The 27,907-nt window shown below is 37.8% G+C and overlaps 3 protein-coding genes across 4 annotated transcripts in view; 2 read left to right on the plus strand and 1 right to left on the minus strand.

Moving 5' to 3' along the window:
* Nucleotides 1-1,146: 1,146 nt before the first annotated feature.
* Nucleotides 1,147-12,474, plus strand: usp40 (ubiquitin specific peptidase 40). Of its 2 annotated transcripts, none has more exons than XM_029461185.1 (31): nucleotides 1,147-1,342; nucleotides 1,465-1,532; nucleotides 1,613-1,726; nucleotides 2,250-2,414; nucleotides 2,593-2,739; nucleotides 2,973-3,116; nucleotides 3,294-3,422; nucleotides 3,748-3,864; nucleotides 3,983-4,090; nucleotides 4,287-4,475; nucleotides 4,623-4,761; nucleotides 5,109-5,190; nucleotides 5,401-5,566; nucleotides 5,637-5,721; nucleotides 5,801-5,871; nucleotides 6,269-6,684; nucleotides 6,764-6,902; nucleotides 7,020-7,080; nucleotides 7,331-7,384; nucleotides 7,615-7,703; nucleotides 7,881-7,967; nucleotides 8,063-8,099; nucleotides 8,282-8,346; nucleotides 8,665-8,739; nucleotides 8,843-9,079; nucleotides 9,397-9,515; nucleotides 9,646-9,711; nucleotides 9,834-10,044; nucleotides 10,304-10,399; nucleotides 10,509-10,603; nucleotides 10,824-12,474. In XM_029461185.1, the coding sequence occupies exons 1-31, from the start codon at nucleotides 1,147-1,149 to the stop codon at nucleotides 10,930-10,932; spliced, it is 3,876 nt and encodes a 1,291-aa protein (XP_029317045.1). In that variant the 3' UTR covers nucleotides 10,933-12,474. The 2 variants fall into 2 exon arrangements, with proteins under 2 accessions (XP_029317045.1, XP_029317046.1); XM_029461186.1 differs by having other exon boundaries at nucleotides 4,626-4,761.
* Nucleotides 12,475-13,071: 597 nt separating this feature from the next.
* On the plus strand, nucleotides 13,072-14,390 carry fabp7a (fatty acid binding protein 7, brain, a). The gene is made up of 4 exons (XM_029460423.1): nucleotides 13,072-13,230; nucleotides 13,438-13,610; nucleotides 13,711-13,812; nucleotides 14,105-14,390. The coding sequence occupies exons 1-4, from the start codon at nucleotides 13,158-13,160 to the stop codon at nucleotides 14,153-14,155; spliced, it is 399 nt and encodes a 132-aa protein (XP_029316283.1). The 5' UTR covers nucleotides 13,072-13,157; the 3' UTR covers nucleotides 14,156-14,390.
* A 1,781-nt stretch (nucleotides 14,391-16,171) lies between these two features.
* The window catches only part of LOC115027705 (trichohyalin), a 33,668-nt gene continuing 21,932 nt past the window's right edge, over nucleotides 16,172-27,907 (minus strand). The window contains exons 36-66 of the mRNA XM_029461180.1: nucleotides 27,262-27,327; nucleotides 27,069-27,119; nucleotides 26,764-26,829; nucleotides 26,404-26,499; nucleotides 26,200-26,250; nucleotides 25,851-25,916; nucleotides 25,658-25,708; nucleotides 25,337-25,414; nucleotides 25,064-25,105; nucleotides 23,966-24,034; nucleotides 23,814-23,861; nucleotides 23,672-23,719; nucleotides 23,545-23,586; nucleotides 23,392-23,454; nucleotides 23,211-23,258; nucleotides 22,953-23,003; nucleotides 22,804-22,848; nucleotides 22,229-22,261; nucleotides 22,104-22,151; nucleotides 21,967-22,023; nucleotides 21,298-21,342; nucleotides 21,092-21,133; nucleotides 20,313-20,360; nucleotides 20,068-20,109; nucleotides 19,484-19,531; nucleotides 19,350-19,382; nucleotides 19,202-19,246; nucleotides 19,026-19,067; nucleotides 18,873-18,917; nucleotides 18,756-18,791; nucleotides 16,172-18,627 (exon numbers count right to left, since the gene is read on the minus strand). Coding sequence (XP_029317040.1) covers nucleotides 18,542-18,627; nucleotides 18,756-18,791; nucleotides 18,873-18,917; nucleotides 19,026-19,067; nucleotides 19,202-19,246; nucleotides 19,350-19,382; nucleotides 19,484-19,531; nucleotides 20,068-20,109; nucleotides 20,313-20,360; nucleotides 21,092-21,133; nucleotides 21,298-21,342; nucleotides 21,967-22,023; nucleotides 22,104-22,151; nucleotides 22,229-22,261; nucleotides 22,804-22,848; nucleotides 22,953-23,003; nucleotides 23,211-23,258; nucleotides 23,392-23,454; nucleotides 23,545-23,586; nucleotides 23,672-23,719; nucleotides 23,814-23,861; nucleotides 23,966-24,034; nucleotides 25,064-25,105; nucleotides 25,337-25,414; nucleotides 25,658-25,708; nucleotides 25,851-25,916; nucleotides 26,200-26,250; nucleotides 26,404-26,499; nucleotides 26,764-26,829; nucleotides 27,069-27,119; nucleotides 27,262-27,327 — 1,631 coding nt within the window. The 3' untranslated portion in view covers nucleotides 16,172-18,541. The remainder of the gene's footprint in view (nucleotides 18,628-18,755; nucleotides 18,792-18,872; nucleotides 18,918-19,025; nucleotides 19,068-19,201; nucleotides 19,247-19,349; nucleotides 19,383-19,483; nucleotides 19,532-20,067; nucleotides 20,110-20,312; nucleotides 20,361-21,091; nucleotides 21,134-21,297; nucleotides 21,343-21,966; nucleotides 22,024-22,103; nucleotides 22,152-22,228; nucleotides 22,262-22,803; nucleotides 22,849-22,952; nucleotides 23,004-23,210; nucleotides 23,259-23,391; nucleotides 23,455-23,544; nucleotides 23,587-23,671; nucleotides 23,720-23,813; nucleotides 23,862-23,965; nucleotides 24,035-25,063; nucleotides 25,106-25,336; nucleotides 25,415-25,657; nucleotides 25,709-25,850; nucleotides 25,917-26,199; nucleotides 26,251-26,403; nucleotides 26,500-26,763; nucleotides 26,830-27,068; nucleotides 27,120-27,261; nucleotides 27,328-27,907) is intronic.

Genomic DNA, 27,907 nt, shown 5'->3' on the forward strand with positions numbered 1-27,907 from the left:
TTTATATTTAACATTTTGTTTATTAACTGAATGTGTGTTCTCATAAAAAGAATCGACTAATTGTTACTTGTTGCATGAATTATATGTAAAATTATATTATAATTATGATGAAATTACAATAAACCAGACTTAATGTGTTTATATACAAGACAAGAGTTATTTATGCCTTGGCTGAACTTCAGCTATGTTAATTTAGATCTTGTAGGGCGGCAACACGGGTGGCAATTATACCTCGGTACACAAGTTTTATTAGTATTTTCGTTGCTAATCAAAGTTCTGGTAAAGTCTTTGATTTGTATGGAAACCCGCACACATGGCCTTGGGCACATAACTGCCTACCTAAAAACATGTTTGTTCTAGAAAACTACAAGCCCCATAACTTCAAGACTAGACTTGTCGGAAATGTAGTTCTTGTGGCAACAATTATTGTTGCTGTGAAAATAAAATATTGCTGCAAACATATATTTTTATGGCTGTATAGTAAAGTGAACAACACTTAAGATGTTTATATGAAGTAATGAAAATATAATACGTTACATTAATGTTGAGTATTTACGTTACCCAAGTTTGATACTACAAGTACCACAATGCATCTTACAATTTTTTTTTGCCAGGAAGAAACATGGCTGCCTACTGTTCACCGAGGGTATTTTTATTTACGTTTAGTTTGTTAGCTGTTTTAAGACAGTCAGAGGAAGAAAGAGCCAATTCTAGAAGTTACATTGTGTAACAATTCCGTTAAATCAGCCGTTGGAGTTTCGGTGAGAAGACGCCATTTTCCCGGTCGTAGTGACACTGAGCGTTAACGTTACCGACAGACAGATTTTTTTTTTTCCCTTTTTGCTGAGCTGTCGAGCTGTTCATCGGTGCCGGACTGCGACTGATTTGCCTTTTTGTGATCTTGCTTAGCAAGCTAAACAACATAACTGTGAGTCCAACCCACATATTACACCCGGTAGCCTTATAGTCGCTATGTTTAGCCCCGTGAAGTCTTCTTATTTCAGAGTCAGCCCGGCCATTGTCAACAGAGAACTTGGCAAGACTAAGATGAGATAGCAAGAGGGCATATCAGAGTTAACACATGATTGACAACGAAGCAGCACCCCATCATAACTCAGAGAAAACGGAATAAATCACTCAAGCAGCATGTTTGGGAATCTTTTTGAGGAAGAGGTGGAGGAAGGCTTCTCTTTGACCTCCTCCAGGGGGAGAGTTGCAAAGGTGGGAGACGAGCCACCTGCACCCCGAGGAAGAAGCAATCTTTGCGGCATCAAGAACCAGGGGGGCACCTGCTACCTCAACTCTCTGCTCCAGACCCTGCTGTTCACCCCAGAGTTCAGAGGTAAGCCAGATCACATGTCCTAAGAGAGGGTTTATATTGGGGTGCAACAGAAAACCAGAGGACGGTTATATATCTATACTTTTATGTGTACTTATTAATTGTTTTGGTGTGTGTATTTACAGAGGAGCTGTTCAGTTTGGGAGCAGATGAATTAGGATGCCTGGAAGACAAAGAGAAACCAGGTGCCAAAGTAAGTGTTGTAAAGTGCCTGTAGCTGTAACCATAGTAATGTCTATGTGTATTAATGATGTGTTTTCTTCTTCTGCTCAGGTCAGAGTGATCCCACTGGAGCTACAGAGACTGTTCGCCAGTCTGCTGCTGGTCGACCAGCAAAGCGCCTCCACTGCCGACCTCACTGACAGTTTTGGCTGGAACAACAGCGAGGTCTGTGTCCATTATGTTTGTCAGTGGGAAGGAGAAAGAGAGGCTCATGTTACAATTCTCATTTCAGTGATTGATTTACCTTCCAGGCAATACTGGGAAATGCATGCTGTGATTCACCGATTTTGAATTCCAATCATGCAAAAATAAATACATGAAGAGGGAGAACATAAAGTACAATTCACAGGACATGCTTTAACACATTTTCAAGGTCACGATTGTACATAAAGTGATGTGATTAAACGTATATTGAGTTATCGTAATAGACAAACAATATAAATTGATAATAACAAGCACATACTAACTTCTATACAAACTCTGTTAAATCAAACTATTGTCTTAATCTGATTACTCTTGTGTCACGCGTGTAAACATTGTCCGTGTATAGTTGGACATTTTTCCAATATGTTCATTTTGCACTAAAGTTTTTAATAAAAGGAGAAAATACTCAATACTTTTCATTTGTCAAGTATTTAATTCACACAGGAGTGATCATTGATCCATTTTCTGTTTGTTCCTCTCTCAGGGAACAAATCAGCATGATGTGCAGGAGCTGAACAGGATTCTGTTCAGTGCGTTGGAGCACTCTCTTGTGGGAACCACTGGTACCACGTTTATCCACCAGCTGTATCATGGGACCATTGTCAACAGCATCGTCTGCAAGGAGTGTGGTAACGTCAGCCAGAGACAGGTGTGTCCATGTCTGCGGGGTTTCTCTGGCTCTCTTGACGGGGGATTAGATACTTGTTTTGTCTATGTCTCAGTAAGATTTAGCAAGACGTGAAACTATGGGAATTACCCTAGTGGAATAAGTCTCACTGCTAAGACGAAGATGACTAACTGACTTTTCCTTTTGGTGCCTCCTTCAGGAGGACTTCCTGGACCTGACTGTGTGCGTTTGTGGTGTGTCTAGCCTGGAGGAGGCTTTGTGGAACATGTTTGTGGAGGAAGAGTTGTTTGAGGGTAATAACCTGTACCGCTGTGCACAGTGTGACAGGCTGGTCACTGCTGCCAAGGTCAGTGCCAGCTTCCAGTGTGTCAACACAATAACAAAGGTTATGATAATTAACCCGAAGAGATGTTAAAGTTCTCCTTTCCCCTCGGTTTCCTTTCTTGAATAAGCCTTATATTAAGGAAATGAGTAGAAGGAAGCAATTAAACTTCTACTTTCTTTCTCGTTTACATAACAAAACATTGCTTTTTCTTTGCTGTTCCTCACCTTCCTTTTACATATTTTGCTATTATTTAGTCTGCCAAGCTGAAGAAGCTCCCTCCATTCATGACCATGTCTTTGCTGAGATTCAGCTTTGACTATGCCAAATGTGAGCGATACAAGGAGACGGGACGCTACAGTTTCCCCTTAACCATCAACCTTCAGCCATTTTGTGAAGAGGTACCTGACGGATCTTTATTTCTTTTTAGAGCAGTTCATTTTAACATGACTTTTCTTAATTGTTGTTGTTTTTGTTCCATTTTCTTGGTGTCCAAGCCTTTTGGCTTAACTTCCTCCACTTCTTTGATTCACTAAAATGTCTTGATAAGTTAACTACAATGTGTTCCTCTCTTACAGAGCGATGGAGACGACTCTGATTACTCCTACGAGCTGTTCTCTGTGATCATCCATAAGGGTGGCTGCTATGGTGGACATTACCATGTTCATATCAGGGACATTGACCAGCTTGGCCAATGGGAACCGCCGGTGAGAAAGACAGATGAGCAAACAGAAACATAATGATTGATATATATATATATATATATATATATATATATATATATATATATATATATATATATATATAAATATATAAATAAATAAGCAGTCATTAATTGTACTCGCGTTTTAGAATATGAGAGTGGCTAATGATTAATTTCTCATTCTCAACTGCTAATACTCAGACGGAGAGATGTTTTTGGACGTGCATTGTTATCAGCAATGTAAAAAAATAAATAAGTTGATCACAATATGCAAGGAGGGGAATATATAAGGAAAGGCATCACCTCCCCTCTGTGTGTTTTCTTGTCAGGAGGAGGAACACAAACCCAAGACTCAGAAGAAATTCAAAGAGGAGGTCAAGCAAGTGTGTGAGCCAAAACTAAAAGAAGACGACCCTTTGTCTGTCATCACAGCTATTATTGCCCAGGTATAGTGACAACAGTTTCCTTAGTCTGAATTTTGTGTGCTTCATAGTTCTTTCGTTGTTGAGTCAGAAGTTCAGCCATAGTTAAATAATTAGGTGCTGTTCATATCCTGTCCACTAGGAGCCATCAAAGAGTGTCCTGTCGGACCAGCTGGGACAGAAGATCATGAATAAGATTGGTTCATCCTGGAGCAAAAAGTTCAGAAAACACTGTGGTCCCATAGGAAAGGTATTTTTGTTTTTATGATGCTCTTATGTTTTCTTTAAATCTTTAATGTTTGCTGGGGTCCTTTGGGGCTCATACCAATATATATATATATATATATATATATATATATATATATATATATATATATATATATATATATATATATATATATATATACACCAAATATTGTTTCTCTGCTTTTTCTCTTCTGGTGTAGTTCCTGCAGTCCCACAATGATGTTTTCATGTTGGTGTCTAATGGTACTCGAGTGGCACTGAAGACAAACCCTCCATGCCCCGTAACTGAGCCCCCCGGCCCAGCAGAGCAGACCCCTGATTCTGATCCTTCAACACCGTCAGACCCTGGAGCAGCTGAACAACAGCCAGGACTAGAGCATGAACAAACGGTATCAGAGCAAGAATTCAAGGTCTAAAATGACATTTTGAAGGGAAAAATACACCTACCTAATTCTGTGTTGTGTCTCGGTTCCGAGTGGACATCTTGTGATTTACTTTGTTGCCTGTTTCTCACGGTGTTTCTTCCTGTCTGTCAGCAGGGTAGCCACTGGTTTGACCTGAACGACTCCACCGTGACCTCCATCAGGGAGTCTGACATAGAGAAGCAGTTCCAGGGCAAAGAGAGTGCATACATGCTGTTCTACAGAAAAACACAGCTGCACAGGCCCAGTGAAGGTAATGGACACCATATTTTGTATTTGTATTGCTCAGCCTGTAGGGACATGGCTTGGGAATCGGAGGGTCGCCGGTTCCAGACCCCGGAAAAGAACGAGTGTGAGCTGGTACTTTGAGTACTTTGGTACTTTCAGTATAGTATGTAGTATATTTGTATAGTAATTGCATTTTTTTTTAAGTGAGGTCATTTAAATTGGGGTAATTTGATTAAATGAAACTACACATTTGGTTCATAAATAATTTTAAATAATTTATTCCTAGTGTTGTCATCAAGTGCACAGAAGAAGAAGTAATTAGATGAGTAATATCTATTAAAATGTGTGTTTGTTTTTTTTTTACATTTGCAGCTCTGAACAATCTCCAATATAAAGTTCCTGTTAACTTCGTCCAGATGGCTCAGGAGGAGAACATCAAAGTGCAGAAACTGCGGTACAGAAATGACCACGCATATTACACTATTACCACATGACACGTGTAGCAGTTTAATAGGTTCTGACTTACGAGTGTGACATTTTGAGTGGCAGCGCTAAAACTGCCAAATCGGTGAGGGATCAACACCCAGAAAAAAAGATGAAAGTTATATGAAAATAGTTTTACTACATAAATGATTAATATCCGTCGACATTGCTTCTTTTACAGTGAGGAGTTTGAATCGACTAACAACACCGTGGAGCTGCGTCTCCACCTGGCACCCTCTTATAGGCTTGAAAATGGAGCCTTGCAACCAATCAGCAAAGAGCAGAACGCCTCTCTGAGTTTCGACCGTAGAAAGACTGTGGGAGATCTTCGATTAGCTATTTATCAGGTAACTTATTTTTACTAAAACACTTGTGTTTTTAAAAGAATGAAGGAAACAAGCAGTATTTTTTTTTTAGATGCAGGAACTCTGGGAAGGGGATATGGCTCTGACTGTGGCCAGGAGTCTTCCTGCAGGTCTACACCTCTACAACACTGTTACAGGTGAGACACTAAATGCTAAATACCTCAAGAGGCGAACGTTTCTACACATCTCGTAAGTACATTGTGGTTCTCTTCGCAGATGACTGTGTCTCCCTGTACAGTGCAGGCATTTGTACAAACTCTGACCTGTTTGTGTGGAACGGCAGAGAGGTGAGTACGACACCCTCTCGTTAATCGCAATATGCTTTTGATGTGTAGTGTAAAGTAACTAAGTACATTTACTCAAGTAATTAGAGGTACTTGTACTTTACTTGAGTATTTCCATTTTCTGCTACTGTATACTTCTACTCCACTACATCTCAAAAGTAAATATTGTACGTTTTACTCCATTAATTCAATTTATCAGATTACAAATACAGAATTTAAATAATAATTATGATGCATTAGGATACTCGGCAGTATATAAAGTAGTGTGATGAGCCCCACCTTTACCAGCTAAACAATTACCAGCTGCAACATTAAAGTGATTAACACATTAATGCATCAAACATGCTCACCTGACAAGATCCCAAGTGGCTGACTTGTGTGCTGGTTTGTGTCTCTCCAGGTTTGTGGTGCGACTGTCCTAACCGGAGCCGAGTGGGAGCCAGTGCTGCTGAATGTAGTCCGTCCCTTTTTGGGGGAAGATGGGGATCAGGAGGAGGAGGAGGATGATCGGGTGGCGTGTGAGGAGGGAAGTGCAGGTTTTGAAAATGGAGGGCCAGGGCTTAAAAAGGAGGCCAGAGGGTTTGCAGGTGCCGCGACACTTGGGCAGGTGAGGGAGGCACTGGGGGAGCCTGTGGAGAGTCTACTGTGCCAAGAGCATAAGGGCAGAAAGAGGGGGGAACAGGGGGCAGGGGAGGGAGGAGGGGCAAGTGGATGGAGGGTGTTCCCCCCCGATGACATGCAACGGACGCTCAAGGAGCTGTCGCTGAAAGACGGAGACGCTCTGCTGGTGCTGGAGCCGCAGTCCTTCGACAGCAGGTACAATCCTCTGCGACGTGTTCACGTGCGTTGTTTTCTTTCAGGTTTGTGTTTTTTAACTTTTTCTTCTTTCGCTCAGCGTGTTCACTCTAAACGGAGACGTTGTCACTGTGACTACACCGTCTGACTGCCGCTGGCTCCAGGTGGAGCTACGACCACATGGAGGTGGAGGAGAAGAGGAGAGGAGGAAGATCAAGGTTCCAGCTGCAGGAAATATGGTCAGTAAATGTTGTGCTGCTCTGTCTGGTTGTCCTCTTTATCCCTCAGTTTTAAACATCACATTGCTCTTTTTTTCTTTTACAGTAATTTAGTTGATAAATGTGTCTCTCTTCCAGCTGCTGTGTGAGGTGAAACAGAGGGCCATAGAGGAGCTGCAGCTACCAGAGCAACCCCCAGGCAAGAGGATCAGTGTCAAACATAACCTCCTGTAGATGGAGAGTCCCACTTAGTATTTGTTTCAATGATGCAGCAACACGATGCATTCCTCAAGTACATTATAGATAATTTAACGAGCAATCTGTGTGTATAAAATATGCATGGCAATTTAACAGCAAACATCGTTGAATAAAAAAACAAAACAATAGATGTCTTTTTATTTATTTTTATTCTTAAATCAGCTGTTGTTGTTTTTTGTCTTGCTGACCAGGTGCACAGTACTGTCTGAGACAGATGGACTGCACAGGGAAACTCCTTCCTCCAGGTACTATGTCATTAGTTACCTGTGGGTGATTTTTAATGGTTCAGATAACTTGGAGCTGGAAATTCCCCTCATTTGAACAAAAATATTAGGATTCCCTTTACAGTGCCCCCTCATAAAATGTTTAAAAGGTACTCCCCCCCCCCCCCTGCTTGTGATTTTTCTTCTCATCATCTGTCTTTGAACACATTCACTAAGTGCACTTGTGTTGTCTCACTGGTTCACCTTGACAGTGTGTGAAGAGTTGAGTGTTCGGGATGCAGGAGTGCGACTCATGACCACACTGACTCTCTGTCCGGGAAATGCCCCCAAGGCATCACAGGTGTGTCTCCTTTTTTTTTTATTTGAAATCTTCAATAAATCCTTTGTACTTGCAGCTGCGCAGGTGACTCTTACAGAACCTTTAAGTGCCAGTAAACCTTTCCTATCCTACATTTTAAAAGTGTTTAAAAATACATGATTGATGTTGTTGATGTGAGATTTTGTCTTTGCTTTGCAGCTTTTCTTGCACTTCTCTGTGGGCACAGCGCCCTCTGCTGGCATGGAGATGGACATACTTGTGGAGAAAACTTGTACCGTAAAAGAGGCGAGGACACTTATTATGTGAAACATTCATTGTGTGCTTATGTTACATGTGTGTGTAGTTTTTTTTTAATCATTAGCTTTTGATTTGTTTTGCAGTGTCTAAAGGCAATGCTGGATGACGTTGGACTTGATGGTAAAACAAATTCTGTTCTCCTATTGTACTGTATGTAACTTGCATGTACTCTGACTCAATTTGAGTGCTGCTGTTCACCAAGATTATATCTTCTTTTTGGAAGTCTAGTCAAACAGATGTTTTTACTGTAGTACTTTGGTGCATTATCTAGTTGTTAATGTCATTTAAATGTGTGTTTACAGGCTCCTGTTGGCACTTACGGAGGCTCGATTGGTGTGAGGATGTTGGAGAGCCAATTATGAATGAGGTGAGTGCACAATATGTCGGACCTAAATCAAACGGTGTTTAGGTATATCTGTTTTATTTTGCTCCTGCTTATCGGTTGTACTTTTTCCACTAACATTGTTAATGATACACTCAAACTTCATAGAGAGAATATTGTCTGAAAGCTAAGAAAATACTAAACCATGAATGAAAACTTGTGTATAACTAAAATCACATATGTACCAGAAGGCTAAACCCACTCATATGACACCAAAACTTTGAGTAGTGTTCATATATTTGGACAGAATTGTATGTATACGTTCCCATTTAAAAAAAAAACCCATCAACCCTTTATTGTCAGGATGCTTCTCTGTCAGAGCTGAAGATAAACAATGGAGAGACATTAATCGTCACAGAAGGACAACTTCCTCCGAAGGTACTTTTTTTTTTAAAATGTTCTGATTTTGTCTGGAGATTCGTTATACACTATAACATTACCTCTCTCTTTAGCCTTTATTGTCTTTATTTTTTTCCGTCAGGGTTTTCTCAAGTTATCTGTGTGGCTGTATCTGGATCCCAGAAGCAACTCTGAAGTTTCCATGGATTTTAATCCCACGGACAACGGCCACACTGAGGAGCAAATGCTGGAGGCTGTGACAGCCGGTGAAACTCGCAGTCACTCGCTACTCATGATGGCCGGCAACATGGCAGAGATGAGAAGTGCAGGACACGTGGAGATATCAGACGAGGCGACCCTGGAGGATCTCAAGACTCAGGTATTGTATGAAAGTTATGTATACTTTGAAAATAGGAGTTGATAATCTCTCGTACTTGTGACGTAATCCTCAAAGACCTGTCCTTTTCCAGTCGTACCAGTCGTACCAGTCGTACCAGTTACTTATTTACATCTCGTTTGGAAGACACTAGTCAGGCCAACTGAAAGGAAACGCATGTAAAGGAAACTGTTTCCTTTTTATAGAAGGCTTAAATATCAGGCCATTCAAAGTGTTTATGTGATTTTGATGGTTTTTTTTCTAAGCAAATATTTAAAGATACTCCCTTTGCTCTACTTTATTGTCTACTTGTGTATCAGGTGTTGACGCTGCCTGCCCTTCAGGATGTGTGTGCGCCAACCACTGCGTTCATGCGTGTGTGGCAGCTTGAGGGACGAAGCCTGGAACGTATCCTCAGAGGACAACAGCTCACACTCAAGTATGAACACTTTCCTGCCACAGCGTTTATTTCTATATACGTGTGCAATGTACGGGCCACCAGATTCTATTTATGATCAATAAATGCAGATGTTTTGAGCCAAAATGTTTTTTGTTTTCCTCCTGATCAGGAAACTAAAGCTGACCAATGGTACGGAGCTTTGTGTGCAGCAGCTTCTAAAAGAAGAAGAGCTTGGGTAAAGTAACAGTTCTCTGCTTCATAATGTTTTGTAGCATCCGTCCATGATATGAGAAAGGACTCTTCTTTTCCAATATGTCCATTTCCCTTATTTTTTATTTAAATGATTTCTGTTCCAAGTCTTAAAGATGTGATGCTGAATGTTAAAATGGGAGTCCCCGGGGAGAGGTGTTTCTATCCTCTAGAGGAGCTGGTTTGGGATGCAACCCGTGACTCTTCTCCTCGCTCTCTACGCACTTGTCTGGCTGCACACTACGGCCTCTCCCCTGACTCTCTGCTGTTGGCCAAACACCAGCCGGACAAACACACCTGGGAGGAAGTCTCAAACTGGGTAAGTTTAGAAGAGAGGCTTTTCTTGAGAAGGAACTTGTTTTTGGTGTCACGATCCCTGTTGTACTTGGAGAGAGGAAATGGTAACGCTTCAGAGAGTTTGGGAAGAACATTATGAAGAAATGTTGACCGTGTGAAATGTAGCAAAGAGTGTTTTATCGGAAACTTGCAGGATTTTTATTTCATAAGGAAAGAAAGTATCCCAAAATCGCCGTATTCTTTTGAATTCATATAAATAAATGTATCATTTTTACTTTCAGAACCAGCAGGTTTCCAAAAAGAAAAAGAAGAGAAAGGCAGAGTCACTACTGGGAGCACCATTTCACCTCAAAGATGGCGACACAATCGGCCTCAAGGTATTAATAAAACCCTGTTTATTTTTTAAAATTATTATTATTATAAATGAGTCAGTTTTGGTTTGATTTGTTTGAGTAACACTGAATCTGTTCTCGATCTCTTTCCCAGAATCTTTTGATTGACAACAACAGGGACTTCCTCACCCTGGAGGACGAGCGGGGCCAGCAGAGGCTCAGAGAGCAGGCCGAGCAGCGCAGGAAAGGGTGGGACTCCTGTACTTTGACACATGCAGCTGCAGGGAAAATACTTGACTACAGAGTACTTATGGCATTTATTATATGCCATCTTGTGACTTCAGTGATAACTACTGTTGCTGTAATACCACAGAACTGTATCAAATAGTTTTGATCCAGCTTCATGTTATGAGACTTTTAATCCATGATCCTTTTGGTAACTGTTATGACCTCTTTTGCTTATATTCAGAGGGCAGGCTGCAGGCTCTGATGGTGTCCGACCACAGAAGAAGACTGGATCAACCAAATCCAGGAAACCAGAGGTAGCGCTGTCGATCAACGTTGGGGTATTTAGATAGCACCCTGCTCCCGTGGGTGCATGGACAAATCAGAACTACCTATGCAACACCACATGCGCATGTCGGTGTTGCATTTGCTCTGCATTATTTCAATGCAATATTACTCGATTTCTTCTTAGGTGCCCTATGTTTGTCTTTCATCTATCAACGGGATTTCTTAATTGCAACCACCACACGCCCTTATTTAATGGAATTGCGTTGCTTTCTTTTTTTTCGGAGGCATATTCTAAGACTGTGTGACCTTGAAGAACCTTTTTTTTTTTTTTTTTGCATCATGCATCAGTAGGTCATTTGTAACCTTGTACTTATGAGCACAGAGAAAACAGTTTCTACTTCAAGTGTTGTTTTGGTATTACAGTACAAGCTGGCAGTTATAAACTGACACTGGAGTTTCTATCTCATATACTGTTGTGTGTTTATAAACTATAGCAATCAGGTGGATTACAGACTTGTAGCCACCAGCCCAGTGGCTTTAAAAAAAGAAATCGACCATCATTAAGTCGTCTTGTTGTTCATAAGGGGTTTTAAGTGATGCTCATTTTTATGATAAACCTGTCACTGTGCACCAAGAACACAAATGTTTATCTGGATCATGGGGCTTGTCTTAGGTTGATAAAGGAGAGGAGAGATAGGCCTTAACGTGGAGAAGCATTAATGCTGCTCCGTCCTCCCTACCTCGCTCTCTACCTCTCTCGTTCTACCTCTGCTGCCCTGCCTGTATTTCATTCATAATGACATTTTTCTAACTTAAAACCTCTGCTTTGTTTGTCAACTTTGGTTTAAAAAGTATTTCAGTAACACATAGTTTTTGATAAATTGGCTCCTTTGCATTTTCCATTCAAAGTTTGACATGACACAACTGTTAAGGTGTACATTGTCTGGCTTTGTCATTTTTTATTGGACATGATCCACCCTCTTTAGAGCTGTAATTTAAAGCAGACTGTCTTCGTTTTTTATCTCACACTATCATTTTACAACTGTATGGAGCTAAACTTTATTGTGTTATGTAACAATCTATGACGCCAGAAGAATTTGCTACTTCAGGAATATACTGTAAAACATTCAAATCCTTTCTGCCACTATCCTCCTTCATTACGTAAAAGTAAAGATCCCCGAGTTGCTCCAAGAGTTTTCAATGTGAAACATTTAATGTTTAATTTGCATGCAATATATGTGAACTTCAGGGAAGTAAAAAAATAAACATATAGATAATTTATTTAAAAAAAAGGTGACAGAATAATTTTGTTACTGTATAAATTGTGATGTTTTCTTTGGAGAGCAATCTGATTTTGTTATACAATACTTTTTATACTGCTTGCAGGTTGTTTCATGTATAAATCTGGCCTGATCAGTGCTAAGAATTTGCAAGTAGTACATTTAATCTTTTTATCTTGACAATATACTTATCATTAACTAGTGTTATTGATTACATCTTTGGTGTTAATGAGGACTGCTCTACTGTATTATGACAGTGGACATCTGTTTGTATCCCTGTCAGATTGTATTTGCAGGAAATAAATAAATAAAGATATACCGTAGTAACTGTCAGTCATGTTAATTAGGCTGAAGCATGGCTCTCATATCCTGAATCCTAATGATGCCCCGACTTCACCTTTCTGCATTTGTGGGTTTGATTGAAATGTCTCAGCAACTATTACACCTTTTTTTTTTTTTAAATATGATTTTCCAATCATCCATCATGGCAAACAATCCTAATTTATCAAATTGTAAAAGCACCATCATCACCAAGTTTTAATTTGTCCAATAATTTGCTTTACTTATGTCTACATTGTTTTTTAGCACATTTTAGCAAGCTAACATGCTAAAGAATATGGTAAAACATTACACCTGCTTAAACATGTTAGCTGTAAAAGAACATTAACTGTCCCTATGTAATACTTATATATCTATATATATGCATATATATATTTTTTTTAATGTATCACGGAGACAACCATATATACTCTTCATAGACTGTCTTTGGAGACAAGGCGGGACGATAATTAACATTCATCGTTCACGTTATAATGTATTAACGGAGATTTTGCGATGACCAATCACAGCCCACAAAGCGTCTGTCACAACCAATCAGCTTCCCCGCTGCCTCTCGTGTCCCCGCCCTCTGGCAGTATTAATTGTGCAGGCAGACACGCTGCAGGATTTACTTCACGGAGAACAGAGGCCGTCTCACAGTTTATTACTGAATACTGACTACAGCTGAAACAATGGTTGATGCTTTCTGCGCAACATGGAAACTGGTCGACAGCCAGAACTTTGATGAATACATGAAGGCACTTGGTAAGTTAATTAATTCTTCTCTTTGAAATAAGAGATAATTGTAGCAATGTTGTGATTTTGGAATAGTTTTATATCGCCCATATGTGTATTTGAAGTACAGAAAAGAAGTAAATTAAAAGTTGTCACTGTCTTAACTTTTGTCCAACATAATGATATTACTAAAGGCACATTTGTATTTTTATTTTTATTTTTATTTATTTTTTACAGGTGTTGGTTTTGCCACAAGACAAGTGGGCAATGTCACCAAACCAACAGTGGTGATCAGTCAGGATGGGGACAAACTGGTGGTGAAAACCCTGAGCACCTTCAGGAACACTGAGATCTCCTCCAAACTTGGAGAGGAGTTTGATGAGACCACAGCTGATGACCGACATGTCAAAGTAAGTAAAGATTCAGGGTGTGACCTTCTCCCTAACATCATGTGGTCTGGCTGTAAATTGACCCGAGATGGTTTCAATTAAACTGTGCTTGTGATTGCAGTCTACCTTCACCATGGACGGAGACAAACTTGTGCAAGTGCAAAAGTGGGACGGCAAAGAGACCAAGTTTGTCAGAGAAATCAAGGATGGGAAGATGGTGGCGGTAAGATTGATATAACACTCATAACTTGATGAAATAAACTCCTACAGTGGACAAGTGAAGACACATATTTTTCACTGTGGTTACATTTGTAAAGCACTTTGAAATGTGCTATAGAAATAAACGAGCCTCGCCTTTGCAAGAGGGTGATAACTGATGTCATATGACCCAAATGGACTTACTGTACTTGCTTTACATGAATGTTTTCTAGAGCTTGCATAAAATCCCAGCTAAATGTGAACTGGTAATATGTAATAAAGTCGGTCTTTTGCTTTTTCTCTTCTCTCACTCACAGACTGTGACTTTTGAAGGAGTCCAGGCAGTCCGCACATATGAGAAAGCCTAAATAAGCAAAATCATCCCTGCACTGCAAACGATCAACAAGTTGTTTTTTTTATTAACAAAAATGTTTGTTTTTTTTAAAGTATGCCGTGATTTGCCCTTGATTTGCTTTTTGTAACATGAGATAAATATTATGGGAAATCTTTTGTAAGAAATTCCAACTGTGAAGGGCCTAAAACTGTTTCATCCTGTGCATCACATGTCAAAATGGGAAAAAATAAACTGCTTGACTAAACCTTCTTAATGTCTCAGACTTTTCAGTTGGGATTTAAAAGTCACGAGGGCTGCATCAGTACCACTTTATCTCGACGGAGTTCTCTTTTCAGTTAGGTTGTTGTTGTTTTCATGCAACTTTGAATGAAGTCCCACATTTCTTTTCTATTATGTCAACGTAAGTTGTGGGAACAGTGCTTTCACTGTGATGGGTCAGTTCCAGGTGACAGCTGCAGGGTGATGGTGCGGGCCAGAGCCGGCCGTGCAGCAGCAGCAGCCAGTGTGACCATTGAACTCATGGGAATTAATGTCCTCTAGTAACACCCAGATGGTCAGAAACGACTAGGAGTCGGAGGGGGTGGGGTTGGTGATGTCACTCGCCTTGGGATAATCCGGTTTTAGTTGTGGTGTCATTATGTAGAGGCATCATTCGATGGTGTGTGGACCAACCGTGATTGAGTGCTGCCGCTGGCATGACACATGACAGGCAGATAAGAAAAGGACACTGTGCCGGATTCGGACAGTTTGAACTCCTAACTGTGTGATAGTCTAAAATTAGAATCTGTAGGTGAAACGCTGTAATCTCCAACTTGGTCTTGTACTTTGATGTAAAGAAGAGGACGCTGTTTTAAAGCTTGTGTTCATTTAGAAGTTTTTCCATTCTTCATCGTTCCCACATTTTAAGAAGCCAAGCTAAAGCCTCCCTGTCCTGCCCTGTGAGCTGTGTCTCGCCTGCTGAACGCTGGGACTACAAGTGGCCATTCTTCTCGTCGCAACGCAGAGGCTGCCAAGTTTTTGGCCATCTCTGAATAGCATGTGACACAAAGACACTGTGGTAACTGGAGTGGAACTCATTTAGCCGTTGCTCACTGAATTAATTGCAATCAAAACCCGTCTTTATGCTCCCGTCATGGTATGCCAAAAATTGCCTCTATTCTCACAAAACCAGGCAAAATCATTTGCATAAGTATTTTGGGGTGAAAACAGTTACAAGGTAAGTTTAGGCCAGTTTAACGATATTCACAGCAGCACAATCGCACTGAAAAGGTAGAATAAGGGAGATTATCAAATTCCATGTTGGAGACACATCGAGAGATAATGGCGAAGTGTCGCTTCTTCTGTTCTCAGGAGTCGAGGGAGTTTTCTTTTTGTGTGGAATCTGTGTCAGCGGTGTAAACTGACCTGTAGTAACCTCTCTCTGGCCTCATTAGGGAAAGATGGCGTGATGACCTGATCATCTGCTGTATCGCCCACTTTGTTTTGTCTTACTATTTCCCATTCAAACACACACACACACACACACACATCACACACTCATCATAGTATTGAGGAAACGTTAAATTATATGACAGGGGGTTATATTCTATGATAACACACATATTACACATGTTGGGTTTTTTAAGGTAATTCTGAAACATATAATGTTCTGGACATATAATAATATGCTTAATCAAAAATAATAAAAAGGGCACGAGAATGTTTCAATATCAGCTTCTCGTGGAGGATAACATGTTGGAGTGATCAAAACCTCACCATTAGGCGGCCTTCATCACAGATAATAAAGATGATGTAGATAACCAAAATATCTGGACGGAGAATACAACTGAAAATGTTAGCATAAAAAATGTAAATATGTAATACACTTAATACTCAAGCTCATGAGTTTTGTTTTGTTCTAAAATCTACATCCACTTAGTGTCAACATAAACATTTAAGACCAACACGACATTGCTGTCACCTGACTGGACACTTTGTGTAAGAGATGTTGTGGTCGACACCTTTAAAGAAAGACAAGACTTACAAAAGAAACTTTTCCATTGCTATGTTTTAATGTCAAATTGCTACTATTCACAAGCATAAGGAAGACGTAATCGACGAATGATACATAATGTGATTTACCTGCAGTTAAAGAGTAGTGACAGGAGTGACGGTTCAGAGTCTATTCTTCTGTTTATTTCACTATTTACAATGAGATTATTTTAAATATAAATGTTTAGGTACTTGTACTTGTAACCAACACCACTGAGAGACAAATGTCAGTTATTGGTATCAAATGATTCATAAATTCAAGTATTTAGTGTTGCCATTGTCAAAGTCGGGGGGGGAAAAAAACCTATTTGTGAGCGTAAAACAAAAAAACACATCATGCACATTTCATTCAAGGACTATCAAAATAACAGACTTTGATCACTGAGATATTCAAAAATGAATGTATTGCACGTTTACGTGGTTAAAGTGAGTCTTTAGATACAATTCAGTTACAAAGATTGAAACAAATATTCATCCTTTTTCACCATAATTCAAAACCTCTTTTTTTTTAATACAATGTCACAAAAATCCAATACCTCAAAATAAATATTCATGGGAACAAAACCTACATAATCAGTGATAGTGGAGCATCGCCATACAACTCCAGCTGTTACTGTACAGTTACTGGAGCCTAAGCTCACTGTGCGCTGCAGGTGGTCTTATGCACCATAATAGAGAGTGTGTTTTTATTATTCTAATAATATACAAAAAAAGACAAGTGGATTTACTTTTGATTAAACTTGTGATTAGTGCCACAAGCTGTGATAACTGTCTTCTTCGCGGCATATGGAGCGTAATGTAAAGAGCCCCATTGTAAACAACAGCTGCTTCAAGCTGAGAAATAATGTACCAGTTTACATCTGAGATCATTTGCCCAAACATGTGACGCCATCTGCATCACATCTACAGTGTAGGATATAATCAAAGACCACGTTAACAACCACGTTCAGGTTGTCAAAGTTACCTGTAGAAGAGCTGATTCATGCGGCTCTCTCGTCATCTTCTATCGATTTCGAATACGTGACTCGAAATCAATCTGAAATCTCACCACTTATCACTTGCAGAGGACATTCATAAAGTGTAATATGAATCCTGTGACCATGTGGTTTAACACAGATACACATTAATATCATATTATTTTCAAAGACTTTAAACATTTCTTTCTAGCGTAATGTTTTCTGTCCGATTTATAAGAACCTGTTCAAAAGGTTTGTTCAAACACATCATGTTTCCATGTTGTGCGCACGGTCGAACAGCCACAGAACCAAAGTTCGTGGCCGTGTGTTTTGGTCTATCAAGGAATCGCGGTTAGCCAGCATCCCTTTTGACTGACAAAAGAAGAGACTTATACTCGCCCTCTCATTGACTTAAAATAAGTATCAAATTCAAATGCCTTAAGTAAAAGTATTGGATCAGTGAGCAGCTGGTAAAAAAAAAAAAAAGTTTCCAACACGTCATCCAATCATAGAATGAATCTGATACTTAAATGTGAACTCAAACCTCATTCTGACAGTGCAGGCAATGTAGCGCTTGTGTGAGGAGCCGTGTGCACACGTCCACAGTTTAATAAGACTTCAAAGGTAGTGTTTCATCTGTACATTTGGGAGCTCTCATATACAGTGCGTGGTCATTCCTTTTGACACATAACAGACATTAAAAAACCCATTCCTTTCATTAGTTAAAGGAATAAGTGAAAAATTAATCAATGAATATCAAGGATTATGGAATTATGCACAAACACTATAAAATGCCCAATTGTAGATTCCAGAGCTTTAAAATCAGGATAAGATGGAAATGAAAAGATTTGCCATCTACAATGCAGTGAAGGGAAAATCTAGAATTACACAGATGACGTTGCATAAAATGTACGATTACTGTACAAACCACTTTTCAAGTAAATGTGGGATTTGAACCCCTGCCCGCCTTGAATCCACAATTGTGGCCATTTGTGTACCCTGTTTACAGCACTATGTTCCTTCTTTAAAATAAATGCACCATTTTATTTAAGTGCATGTGTTGCTGAGAGGATCTAAATGAGTGATCCACAGAGGTAATATTCTATATTGTTCCATTATTCTCATGATATCCACCTTTCAAAACATTTGTACACAGAAAATAAATCAATAAATCAATAAAAAAAAAAAATGGAAAGGAATGACACTGGCTGCATGTATTTGGAAAGAGAGCTCAACCAAATCTGGAAGTAAAATAAAATCGGTCCATCATCCTCGGCTGTTTCAGGGTTTTCTCCTGAAGACCATCAGTGAACAGCAGTCTGCGTCTCAGCAGCGCGGGGCGTGACGTGACCTCGTCATTATCAGTAAAATTGACTAAATTGTAAACCTCAGACTGGATTCAGACTGAAGCTTCAAATCTGCATCGGTGAGAAGGCGTAGAAAGGAAACTGGGCTTCTTCTTCGTCCACAAAGAAACACTGGAAGTAGGGCAGCTCTTCTGTGGAGCACAGTATAATATAAGAGCACGATGTTCCTCGCCTCTCTCCGGCATCCAGACAGAAGACTGAGCGTGCAATTTGCACACTTGTGTGATATTTCGGTTATGAGAGGGGAATTTGTACTTACCTTCCATTTGAAAGCTGTCTGATACAGAAGGCTCCGCTGTCGAAATAAAAACACGATGTTAGCCGTAAAACAGTGCAATGTTATATTACCCTAAATCACAGCTTCACTACACAGTACCTTTTATTTTCTGCTCCTTGGCAACTTTCTTCTCAGCAGCTCTTTCTACCACAAACAGAGCATTTTCTCAATAAATAAATAACATAAAGCTTCAGTGATGTATTTTAAACAATCAGAAGCTTCAGGGTTTCTTAGCAAACATTTATACTATACCTTTGTTTGCCGGGTCCTGTATCTCTTTAAGAACTCTGTCCTCTGTTAATAGCAACACAAGATGAATAACTATTATGAGTCAAAGATTAAAACTACTTCCTGCAAAGTACACTGGTTAATGGTATTTTTAAAATAAATTTCACTCAGATATTTTGCTGATTTGATGACGTGTGTACCTTTAGCTTTCTCTTCTTTGGCTGCCTTCTTCTCAACTGGTTTTTCTAAAAAAATAAATAAAATAAAAAGTTATTTGAATAATTCTACAGTGTACAGGATCAGGTGATTTGTCTGGTCACAAAGTCAGTTTCTTAACAATCAAGATACCTTTCTTCACAGGCTCTTTACGAACTCTGTCCTCTGCAATAAATCACTTAAATCCATTTACAGCATATCTTTATTCACTTATTGGTTTATTGATGTAATTAAACACTATACTCAAAGCCAGACATATGCAGTACCTTTCTTCGTTGTAGTGTGTTTGACCTTTTCTTTTAAAACCACAGGCTCTGTTTCACAAATAGGAAACAAACACAAGTAGGCAAGAAATGGACAATTACAATAAAGTTTCATTGCCAGGCAAGAAACATGTTTATGTTTCATTTGACCCCTCAGTGAGAGTAAAACGTGTGTTTCTTTCTTGCTTGTGTAAGCCAGTGGAGCATGTTTTACTAGTTTCAGGATGTCGGCTGTGGCTCATTTACTTCAAACTTATTTGTTATGAAAAGACATGCATAAAGAACCATGGCAAAGCAAAAACAGAAAGCATCACCACCAAGAGACTTCTTAGAGTCGGATGAACAGGATGAATTGAGCATTAAAAAAAGAAATGCCATCTACAATGCAGTGAAAGAAAAAGCTCAAGTTACGCAGATGAATAGTTTTCTTGCTGAATAAAAATCTATAAATCTTATAGATATTTTCTATAACGGACTCATAGACACTTTCACATTCAGCAGGAAAATATTCTCAGCCTTCAGATTACATGTTGTAATCAGATTACCATGAAGGTTACCCTGCCTCTACTGAAGCACCACAAATGTACCTTTCTTCACACGGACTGGTTTGGTCTTTTCCCTAGAAATGGCTGCATCATCAGGAAGAAAATGCAATTGATATAATATACAGTTCTATGTTTGGAAGTATTTGTAATGGTAGAGTTGCACTATATATATATATTAGACTATAAAACCGTAGCCTCAAATGCATCACCAACATTTTTCCTTGTTCCATAATACATTTATCTAAATAATGGTGAAATAATAGTTGTCATTGTACTAAACACTGTACCTTTCTTCACTGCAGCAAGTTTGTCCTTTTCTTTAGGAGTCTCCACTTCTGCAAAAGGGAAACTAAGGTCAGACTCTGGCAATTGGGACACATAACTTGTGAGCGGAAGCCACGATTAGCTCATTCTCCAACAATGCATATTGCAGCTGGAGCCACAGCAATACAACAACAACAAAATAATGTATTTTCTAAAAGCTTCTAAAAGCAGCTTGCAGAGCATGTGGAATCTAACTACATTCAAAAGCTGTGTTAGAAAGTTCATCTTGGAGAAACACTACTGACGTGTACCTTTGTCTGGGCTTTGCTGCCAAAACAATGATCTGAAGTGTGAGCTGAGGAACTTTGATTAGTGTTGTTTTTTGTACTTTTGATGCTTCTGGCTCTGAGTGCAATGTCTGTTTCATACGCTCCACACATTACAACGCATTGTTGATGTTGGATCTCTGCTCTTTATTGTCTACATTTTAGAAGGTAAAGAGTATGCACAACATGTATGCAGTGTGTTGCACATCTACCAACTACCCCTGTCTACACAAGCATACAGTAAACCTCAGGGTCACTAAAGAGAAAAAGCTGTTTGCCTTTGGAGCCGCTGCAGAAAAACCACTCTGCATTTACTCTGCATAATATTGATTTATTGTTGATCCCATAGGCAAAATGCTTGTTTCTCCCCAGAGCAATCCAATCAGAGCTTTTACACGATGACCTACATTTTGTATCTAGATCATCGCAATCACAATCACTGGTTATATCGGCTACTCCGACTGAAGCACGACTACCTTTCTTTACGTGGACTGGTTTGGCCTTTTTCCTCAACAATGCTGGGAGAAAATGCAATTAACACATGTTTATTTGTGACAATGCTTTGTGTGTAATCACATGAAATGAAAGGAAAATGTCAAACTGACACAAAGAGCGATATGAATATTCAGTACACACGTTTGTCACCAGACAATGTGAGAAGTGATTATTGTTGTTTTTGTACCTTTTTTAGCAGCTGGTTGGACTTTGTCCTCTGGCACTTTGGGCTCTGAGTGAATAAGAATGTAAGCATGTGTTGATACTTAGTAAGAGGTTTTTCTGTCTAGTTTAGTTATAAATGTTTAAGTAACACTACATTAAAACATAATTAGCATCTAATCATATATCTCTAGAATCTAGATCAAGGGTGTCAAACATGCGGCCCGGGGGCCAAAACTGGCCCACCAGAGGGTCCAATCTGGCCCGTGGGATGATTTAGCAAAGTGTAAAAATGAGTTGTTTTGATCATAAAGTAAAATACTGTTCCAGATACCTGTGACGAAATGTTTTGTGTCTTTGTAGATACACTGTGACCTGTACGAATTGCAACTTTCTTTCTTAAGAAATTTCAGGTTGTTCATAATGTTTTGTAAAAAGATCAAATTTGAACATTTTCAGAACGTACTTGTACTTTTTTGCACTAAAACGAAGGGAAACATTTGGAGTTGTGGTTATTTATAGGTTATTATGCTCTGATGTTACTGGTCCGGCCCACTTGAGATCAAATTGTGCTGCATGTGGCCCCTGAACTAAAATGAGTCTGACACCCCTGATCTAGATGATACCAATTGTTTTTGTAAGCTAAGAAAAGTCAAGGAAAATCCTCTGTGGGCAGATATCAGTGGCAGGCTACCTTTCGTCTTTAGGAGAGATTTGACCTTCTTTGTTTCAGCCTCTGTTTTAGAAGGAGCTAATAAAAAATTAATTTTATTTTTATATAACATACAACGTTTTGTTAATGAACTTTTTGTTGCTTTATGAAATATTTACCTTTCTTTTCATGAGCTGCCTTAGTCTTCTCCTTTGTACCCTCAAGTGCTGAGAGTAAAGGAAATTATTTGTGTTAAGGAAAGTACATTTTTTTGCCAAATAATGACGGATCGTATCTGCAGTACCTTTTTTGGCAAGAACAGGCTTGACCTCAGGTTCTAAAGAGAAAGGAGAAAGTGGTGTGACAGGTTTACTAAAACTATGTCACGTTTCTTGAAAGTGGGATTGAGATGTTAGTATTAAGTAAGAGCGCATTTTCTGGAAATCTGGCTTGTGCAGTATGTTACAGTTTTGTAATCTGAAAAAGTGGGAAATGAATCCACACTATATTTTTATTAGAGACAGAAAGTACAACAAATCAGCACCTTTCTGTGAGCGTTAAACAATGTCACAATAATTATATTTGAAAAGCTTACAAGCCTGTTTCAAGCCAACACATATATACATATAACATAATCTCTGCACAAACAAACGTGTCAGTTTATAGTGAAGCATGTACATTTTCAAGTAAAGTTTAAACATGAAAATGACAAAAATAGATTTTCAAAATGAGTAACAACACATTTTGGGTCGTTTCCTCAACATGTCTTTGAAAATATATTAATAATGATATTCTGAACATTACTGTTTTGATTATTTCATCAGCAGCCACTTGTTAGGAGCTACGAAAGCACTACAGAAACACAGTTCTGCTGCATACCTTTCTTCTTTTCAGCAGATCTAGTTTTTGCTTTGAGAACAGGTGCTGAAGAAAATATATGGCCCCATTAATTATTACTCTTAAAATCGGAATCTAAAAGAGAGACAACTACATGTGATTACACAGGAAATAAATGAAGAAAAACAAACCTTTCTTGGAAGTCACTGGCTTGACCTTCTTCTCCTTGAGAACCTCAGCTTCTAAAGCAAATAATAACAACAAATATGTCATTTATTTATTCAGTAAGCATTTTCTTCATTCAAGCATTGTTTAATAAGCAAACTGTCAAAAATAAAATAAATGATAGTAAATAATATTATAGTAAATTATTCACATATCATATATTAGGTATGATATAAATATGGATGATATTTGAATGATAAAACTAGTGTCATCACTATAAATACCTTTTTTTGTTGGTGCTGATTTGACTTTCTCTTTTGGAGTTACAGGCACTATGAAACAGAAAATATTTGTTGAATAAAAAAACGTAATGGAAAGCATCAGTTGTGTTATTGTTATTGTGCAATTTGAATAATAAAGAGCATGCTGCAGGGCTGAGCACATAAATAAATATTAAAGATGTACCTTTCTTCAGTGGCACAACCTTCACCTTCTCTCTTGTTACCGAGACATTTTTGTGCGGTACTTTCTGCCGTTGTAAGAAAACATGAATGAGTAGGACAATCTATTTCTTCTTTATTCAAACACACACATCAGTGTTGATAAGTGACTTCTGACCTTTGAGTACTGGGGCTGGTTTTGTCTTGAGTGGAGCAGGTTCTGTGGGAAAAGATTTTATGTTTGTCATTCCAGGAAATAAAATGACACATTTGTCGATGAAGCTAAATACAAACACACATCTTACCTCTTTTTGATACAACTGGTTTGGGCTTCTGTTTTGAAACCTCGGCTGCTGAAGAAAACATATTGCATGATGTTAAGTTTGCAAAATGAATAATAATGAACATTTTGGTCTTATTTTTGGAAATATTTAAAATGTGCGATACCTGTCCTGGCAGAGACTGCTTTGACTTTCTCCTTGGGCGCCTTGACTTCTGAAAAGAAAGAGAACAAAAATCATGCTGAGGATCATCGACCCAACCGACTGAAACATGGAACAACTTGAAACCAATAAAACATATAAACCAAAATAATTTACCTTTTTTCATCGGCACTATTTTGACTCTCTGTTTCACCAGAGAGGCATTTCTGGGAGCGTCCTCGTGTTCTGTGGGCAGAAATGTGTAATTGAAATACACTTACAGGATGTAGTTACAGTTCAAGATGTAGTTAGTTTATTATGTTTATATTATTATAACATGAACAACTCTTACCTTTTTTCAAGATGAAAAATTTAGAAAATTTAGAAAATTTAGAAAATTTAGAAAATTTAGAAAGTTTAGAAAATTTAGAAAATTTAGAAAATTTAGAAAGTTCAAATGGAACAATTATTCATTTTTTCTATATAAATAAAAAAATTAAAAAGATTAAACAAATCAAAAAAAATTCAAGAATTTAGAAAATTTAGAAAATTTAGAAAATTTAGAAAATTTAGAAAATTTAGAAAGTTTAGAAAATTTAGAAAATTTAGAAAATTTAGAAAATTTAGAAAATTTAGAAAGTTCAAGTGGAACAATTATTCATTTTTTCTCATTCATAATGGAAACATTAATGTGTGTGTTACCTTTCTTAGTGGCAGCTGCTTTGGCCTTTTCCTTTGGGACTTACTGTTTTCACAAAATAGGACACAGATTTAGTGGAGCTTTGCCTTACAGGATGTAGTTACAGTTCAAGATGTAGTTAGTTTATTATGTTTATATTATTATAACATGAACAACTCTTACCTTTCTTCAAGATGACTGGCTTGGCCTTTTCTTTGGGAGCAACAGCTTCTGTAGGTAAAAAGCATGATGTTTCTTTCAGCATGATATTTTTATTTAGATAGATAGATACTTTATTGATCCCGAGGGAAACTTAGAAAATTTAGAAAATTTAGAAAATTTAGAAAATTTAGAAAATTATTAAGTTTTCAAGTGGAACAATTATTCATAAAAAAAAATAAAAATGTAAATTTAGAAGAATTTGTAAATTTTGAAGAATTTGTACATTTAGAACATTTTGTAAATAAAAATAAATAAATAAATAAATAAAAAACATTTTTTTTGAAAATGTTGAAGAATTTGAAAATTTTACAAATTTTGATTTTGAATTATACATTTTTTCTCATTCATAATGGAAACATTAATGTGTGTATTACCTTTCTTAGTGGCAGCTGCTTTGGCCTTTTCCTTTGGGACTTCTGTTTCACAAAATAGGACACAGAGTTAGTGGAGCTTTGCCTTTAAAATATAAAGTCATCAAAAACATCTGCATTGTAAACTGATCATGTTGGTACATTGCATTCCTGCGATCAGTGTGTGAAAAGATTCTGTTCTACCCGCATTGATATAGATGGGTATGAAGTAGTAGATTTAAGTATTTCCAGTGTTGCAGCAACACTTTCTACATTCCTCTCTGAGTGAGTCAGCACCTGTAGCATTACCTGGTTTAACAGGTACAGATTTGAGTTTTTCCTTTGGTTCCTTCTTGGTCTCCTTTGGAGCTGCAACTGGTGGAAAATTGTGACACAAAAAAGCCCTTAAGTTTTAGGCTTATAAAAAGATCAGTGTTTATTATGTGAAGCTTTCTTTGAATAAATCTATCAAGTTAGTGTCAGCAAACAAAATGTATGCATAAAGTCTAAGTATATTTTCTTTCATGATTGGTCTGAATAAAGATTGGAAAAAGACTCATCAGATTGAGTCGACTTTTAGTTGATATTTAACACAAAAGTATAAAAGCATGCTCTTACCTTTCTTTGCAGGTTCTGGTTTGGCTTTCACCTTAAGAACCTCAGGAAGCTCTATTGTTGGAGAATATTCAGAAATATAATTTATTCGTACAGCTAATGCTTACAGATATTATAATAGTCATAAAAAATAAACGGTCACAGTATTTCTTTTAGCCATACTCGTTGTATGGCTCTATTGATGGCTTTGCATTACCTGGTTTAACAGGTGTAGGTTGGATTTTTTCCTTTGGTTCCTTCTTGGTCTCCTTTGGAGCTGCAACTGGTGGAACATTATGAGATCAAAAAGCCTTTAAGTTTTAGGTTTATAAGAAGATCAGGGTTTATTATGTGACACTTTCTTTGTATACATTATTATTATTATATATAGTTTCAGCATAAAGAAAATCTCCATAATGTCTTACTAGAATAAGTTTAATTCTTGAAATGTTTGAAATATTTAATGTATTAAAGATTGATTAGATATTAGCTAAAAAATATCAGATTCATTGTACTTTTACAAATGAATTGACAATTGACACAAAAGAATAAAAGCATGCTCTTACCTTTCTTTGCAGGTTCTGGTTTGGCTTTCACCTTAAGAACCTGAGGAAGCTCTATTGTTGGAGAATATTAAAACATATAATTAATTAGCTCATCGTAGCTTCACATTTAACATGTAAGATGTGTCACTGCAAAAATCTACAAATACTAACCACAAGGATATAAAGTCGCTGTGACCTGTTCTTCTTCATACTGTATAATCTCACCTGCTTTAGTAACATTAAGATGTTCCTTCTTCAGGACAGAAGCAACCTCCATCTTGACTACTTTAATCCTCCTTACAGCCTTTTTGGGTCCAGAGTCTGAAATAAAAAGGCAAAGCTGATTGAACAGTTTCACATAAATGATGTAGAGGAAACAAACATACTCTTCATTGAACAAAGAAACATATCAATCTATTTAGTCTTCTTTAGGCTGCAGTCGGTACTGTTTGGGACCTTCTATGAGTAAACACATCAACTAAGTACAACTAATGTTTACAATGTATTGTCATAAAACTGTACATGGATCATAACAGTATTTTTAGACATACTCATTGTATGGCTCTATTGATGACTTTGCATTACCTGGTTTAACAGGTACAGATTTGAGTTTTTCCTTTGGTTCCTTCTTGGTCTCCTTTGGAGCTGCAACTGGTGGAACATTATAAGATCAAAAGACCTTAAGTTTTAGGTTTATAAAAAGATCAGTGTTTATGTGACATTATCTTTGAATAAATCTAACAAGTTAGTGTCAGCAAACAAAAAATATGCATCAAATCTAAGTATATTTTCTTTCATGAATAGTATCATTATAAATTGGAAAAAGACTCATCAGATTGAGTCAACTTTTAGTTGATATTTAATACAAAAGTATAAAAGCATGCTCTTACCTTTCTTTGCAGGTTCTGGTTTGGCTTTCACCTTAAGAACCTCAGGAAGCTCTATTGTTGGAGAATATTCAGAAATATAATTTATTCGTACAGCTAATGCTTACAGATATTATAATAGTCATAAAAAATAAACGGTCACAGTATTTGTTTTAGCCATACTCATTGTATGGCTCTATTGATGGCTTTGCATTACCTGGTTTAACAGGTACAGATTTGAGTTTTTCCTTTGGTTCCTTCTTGGTCTCCTTTGGAGCTGCAACTGGTGGAAAATTATGAGAAGAAAAAGCCCTTAAGTTTTAGGTTTATAAGAAGATCAGGATTTATTATGTGACACTTTCTTTGTGTACATTATTATTATATATAGTTTCAGCATAAGAAAATCTCCATAATGTCTTACTAGAATAAGTTTAATTCTTGAAATGGTTGAAATATTTAATGTATTAAAGATTGATTAGATATTAACTAAAAAATATCAGATTCAATGTACTTTTACAAATGAATTGACAATTGACACAAAAGAATAAAAGCATGCTCTTACCTTTCTTTGCAGGTTCTGGTTTGGCTTTCACCTTAGGAACCTCAGGAAGCTCTATTGTTGGAGAATATTCAGAAATATAATTTATTCGTACAACTAATGCTTTAAAATATTATAATGTCACAATGTCACAGTATTTTTTAGCCATGCTCAGTTGTATGGCTCTATTGATGGCTTTGCATTACCTGGTTTAACAGGTGTAGTTTTGAGTGTTTCCTTTGGTTCCTTCTTGGTCTCCTTTGGCAGCTGCAACTGGTGGAAAATTGTGACACAAAAAAGCCCTTAAGTTTTAGGCTTATAAAAA

Source organism: Cottoperca gobio, chromosome 22, assembly GCF_900634415.1.
Source record: "Cottoperca gobio chromosome 22, fCotGob3.1, whole genome shotgun sequence".
Classification (NCBI taxonomy): Eukaryota; Metazoa; Chordata; class Actinopteri; order Perciformes; family Bovichtidae; genus Cottoperca; species Cottoperca gobio.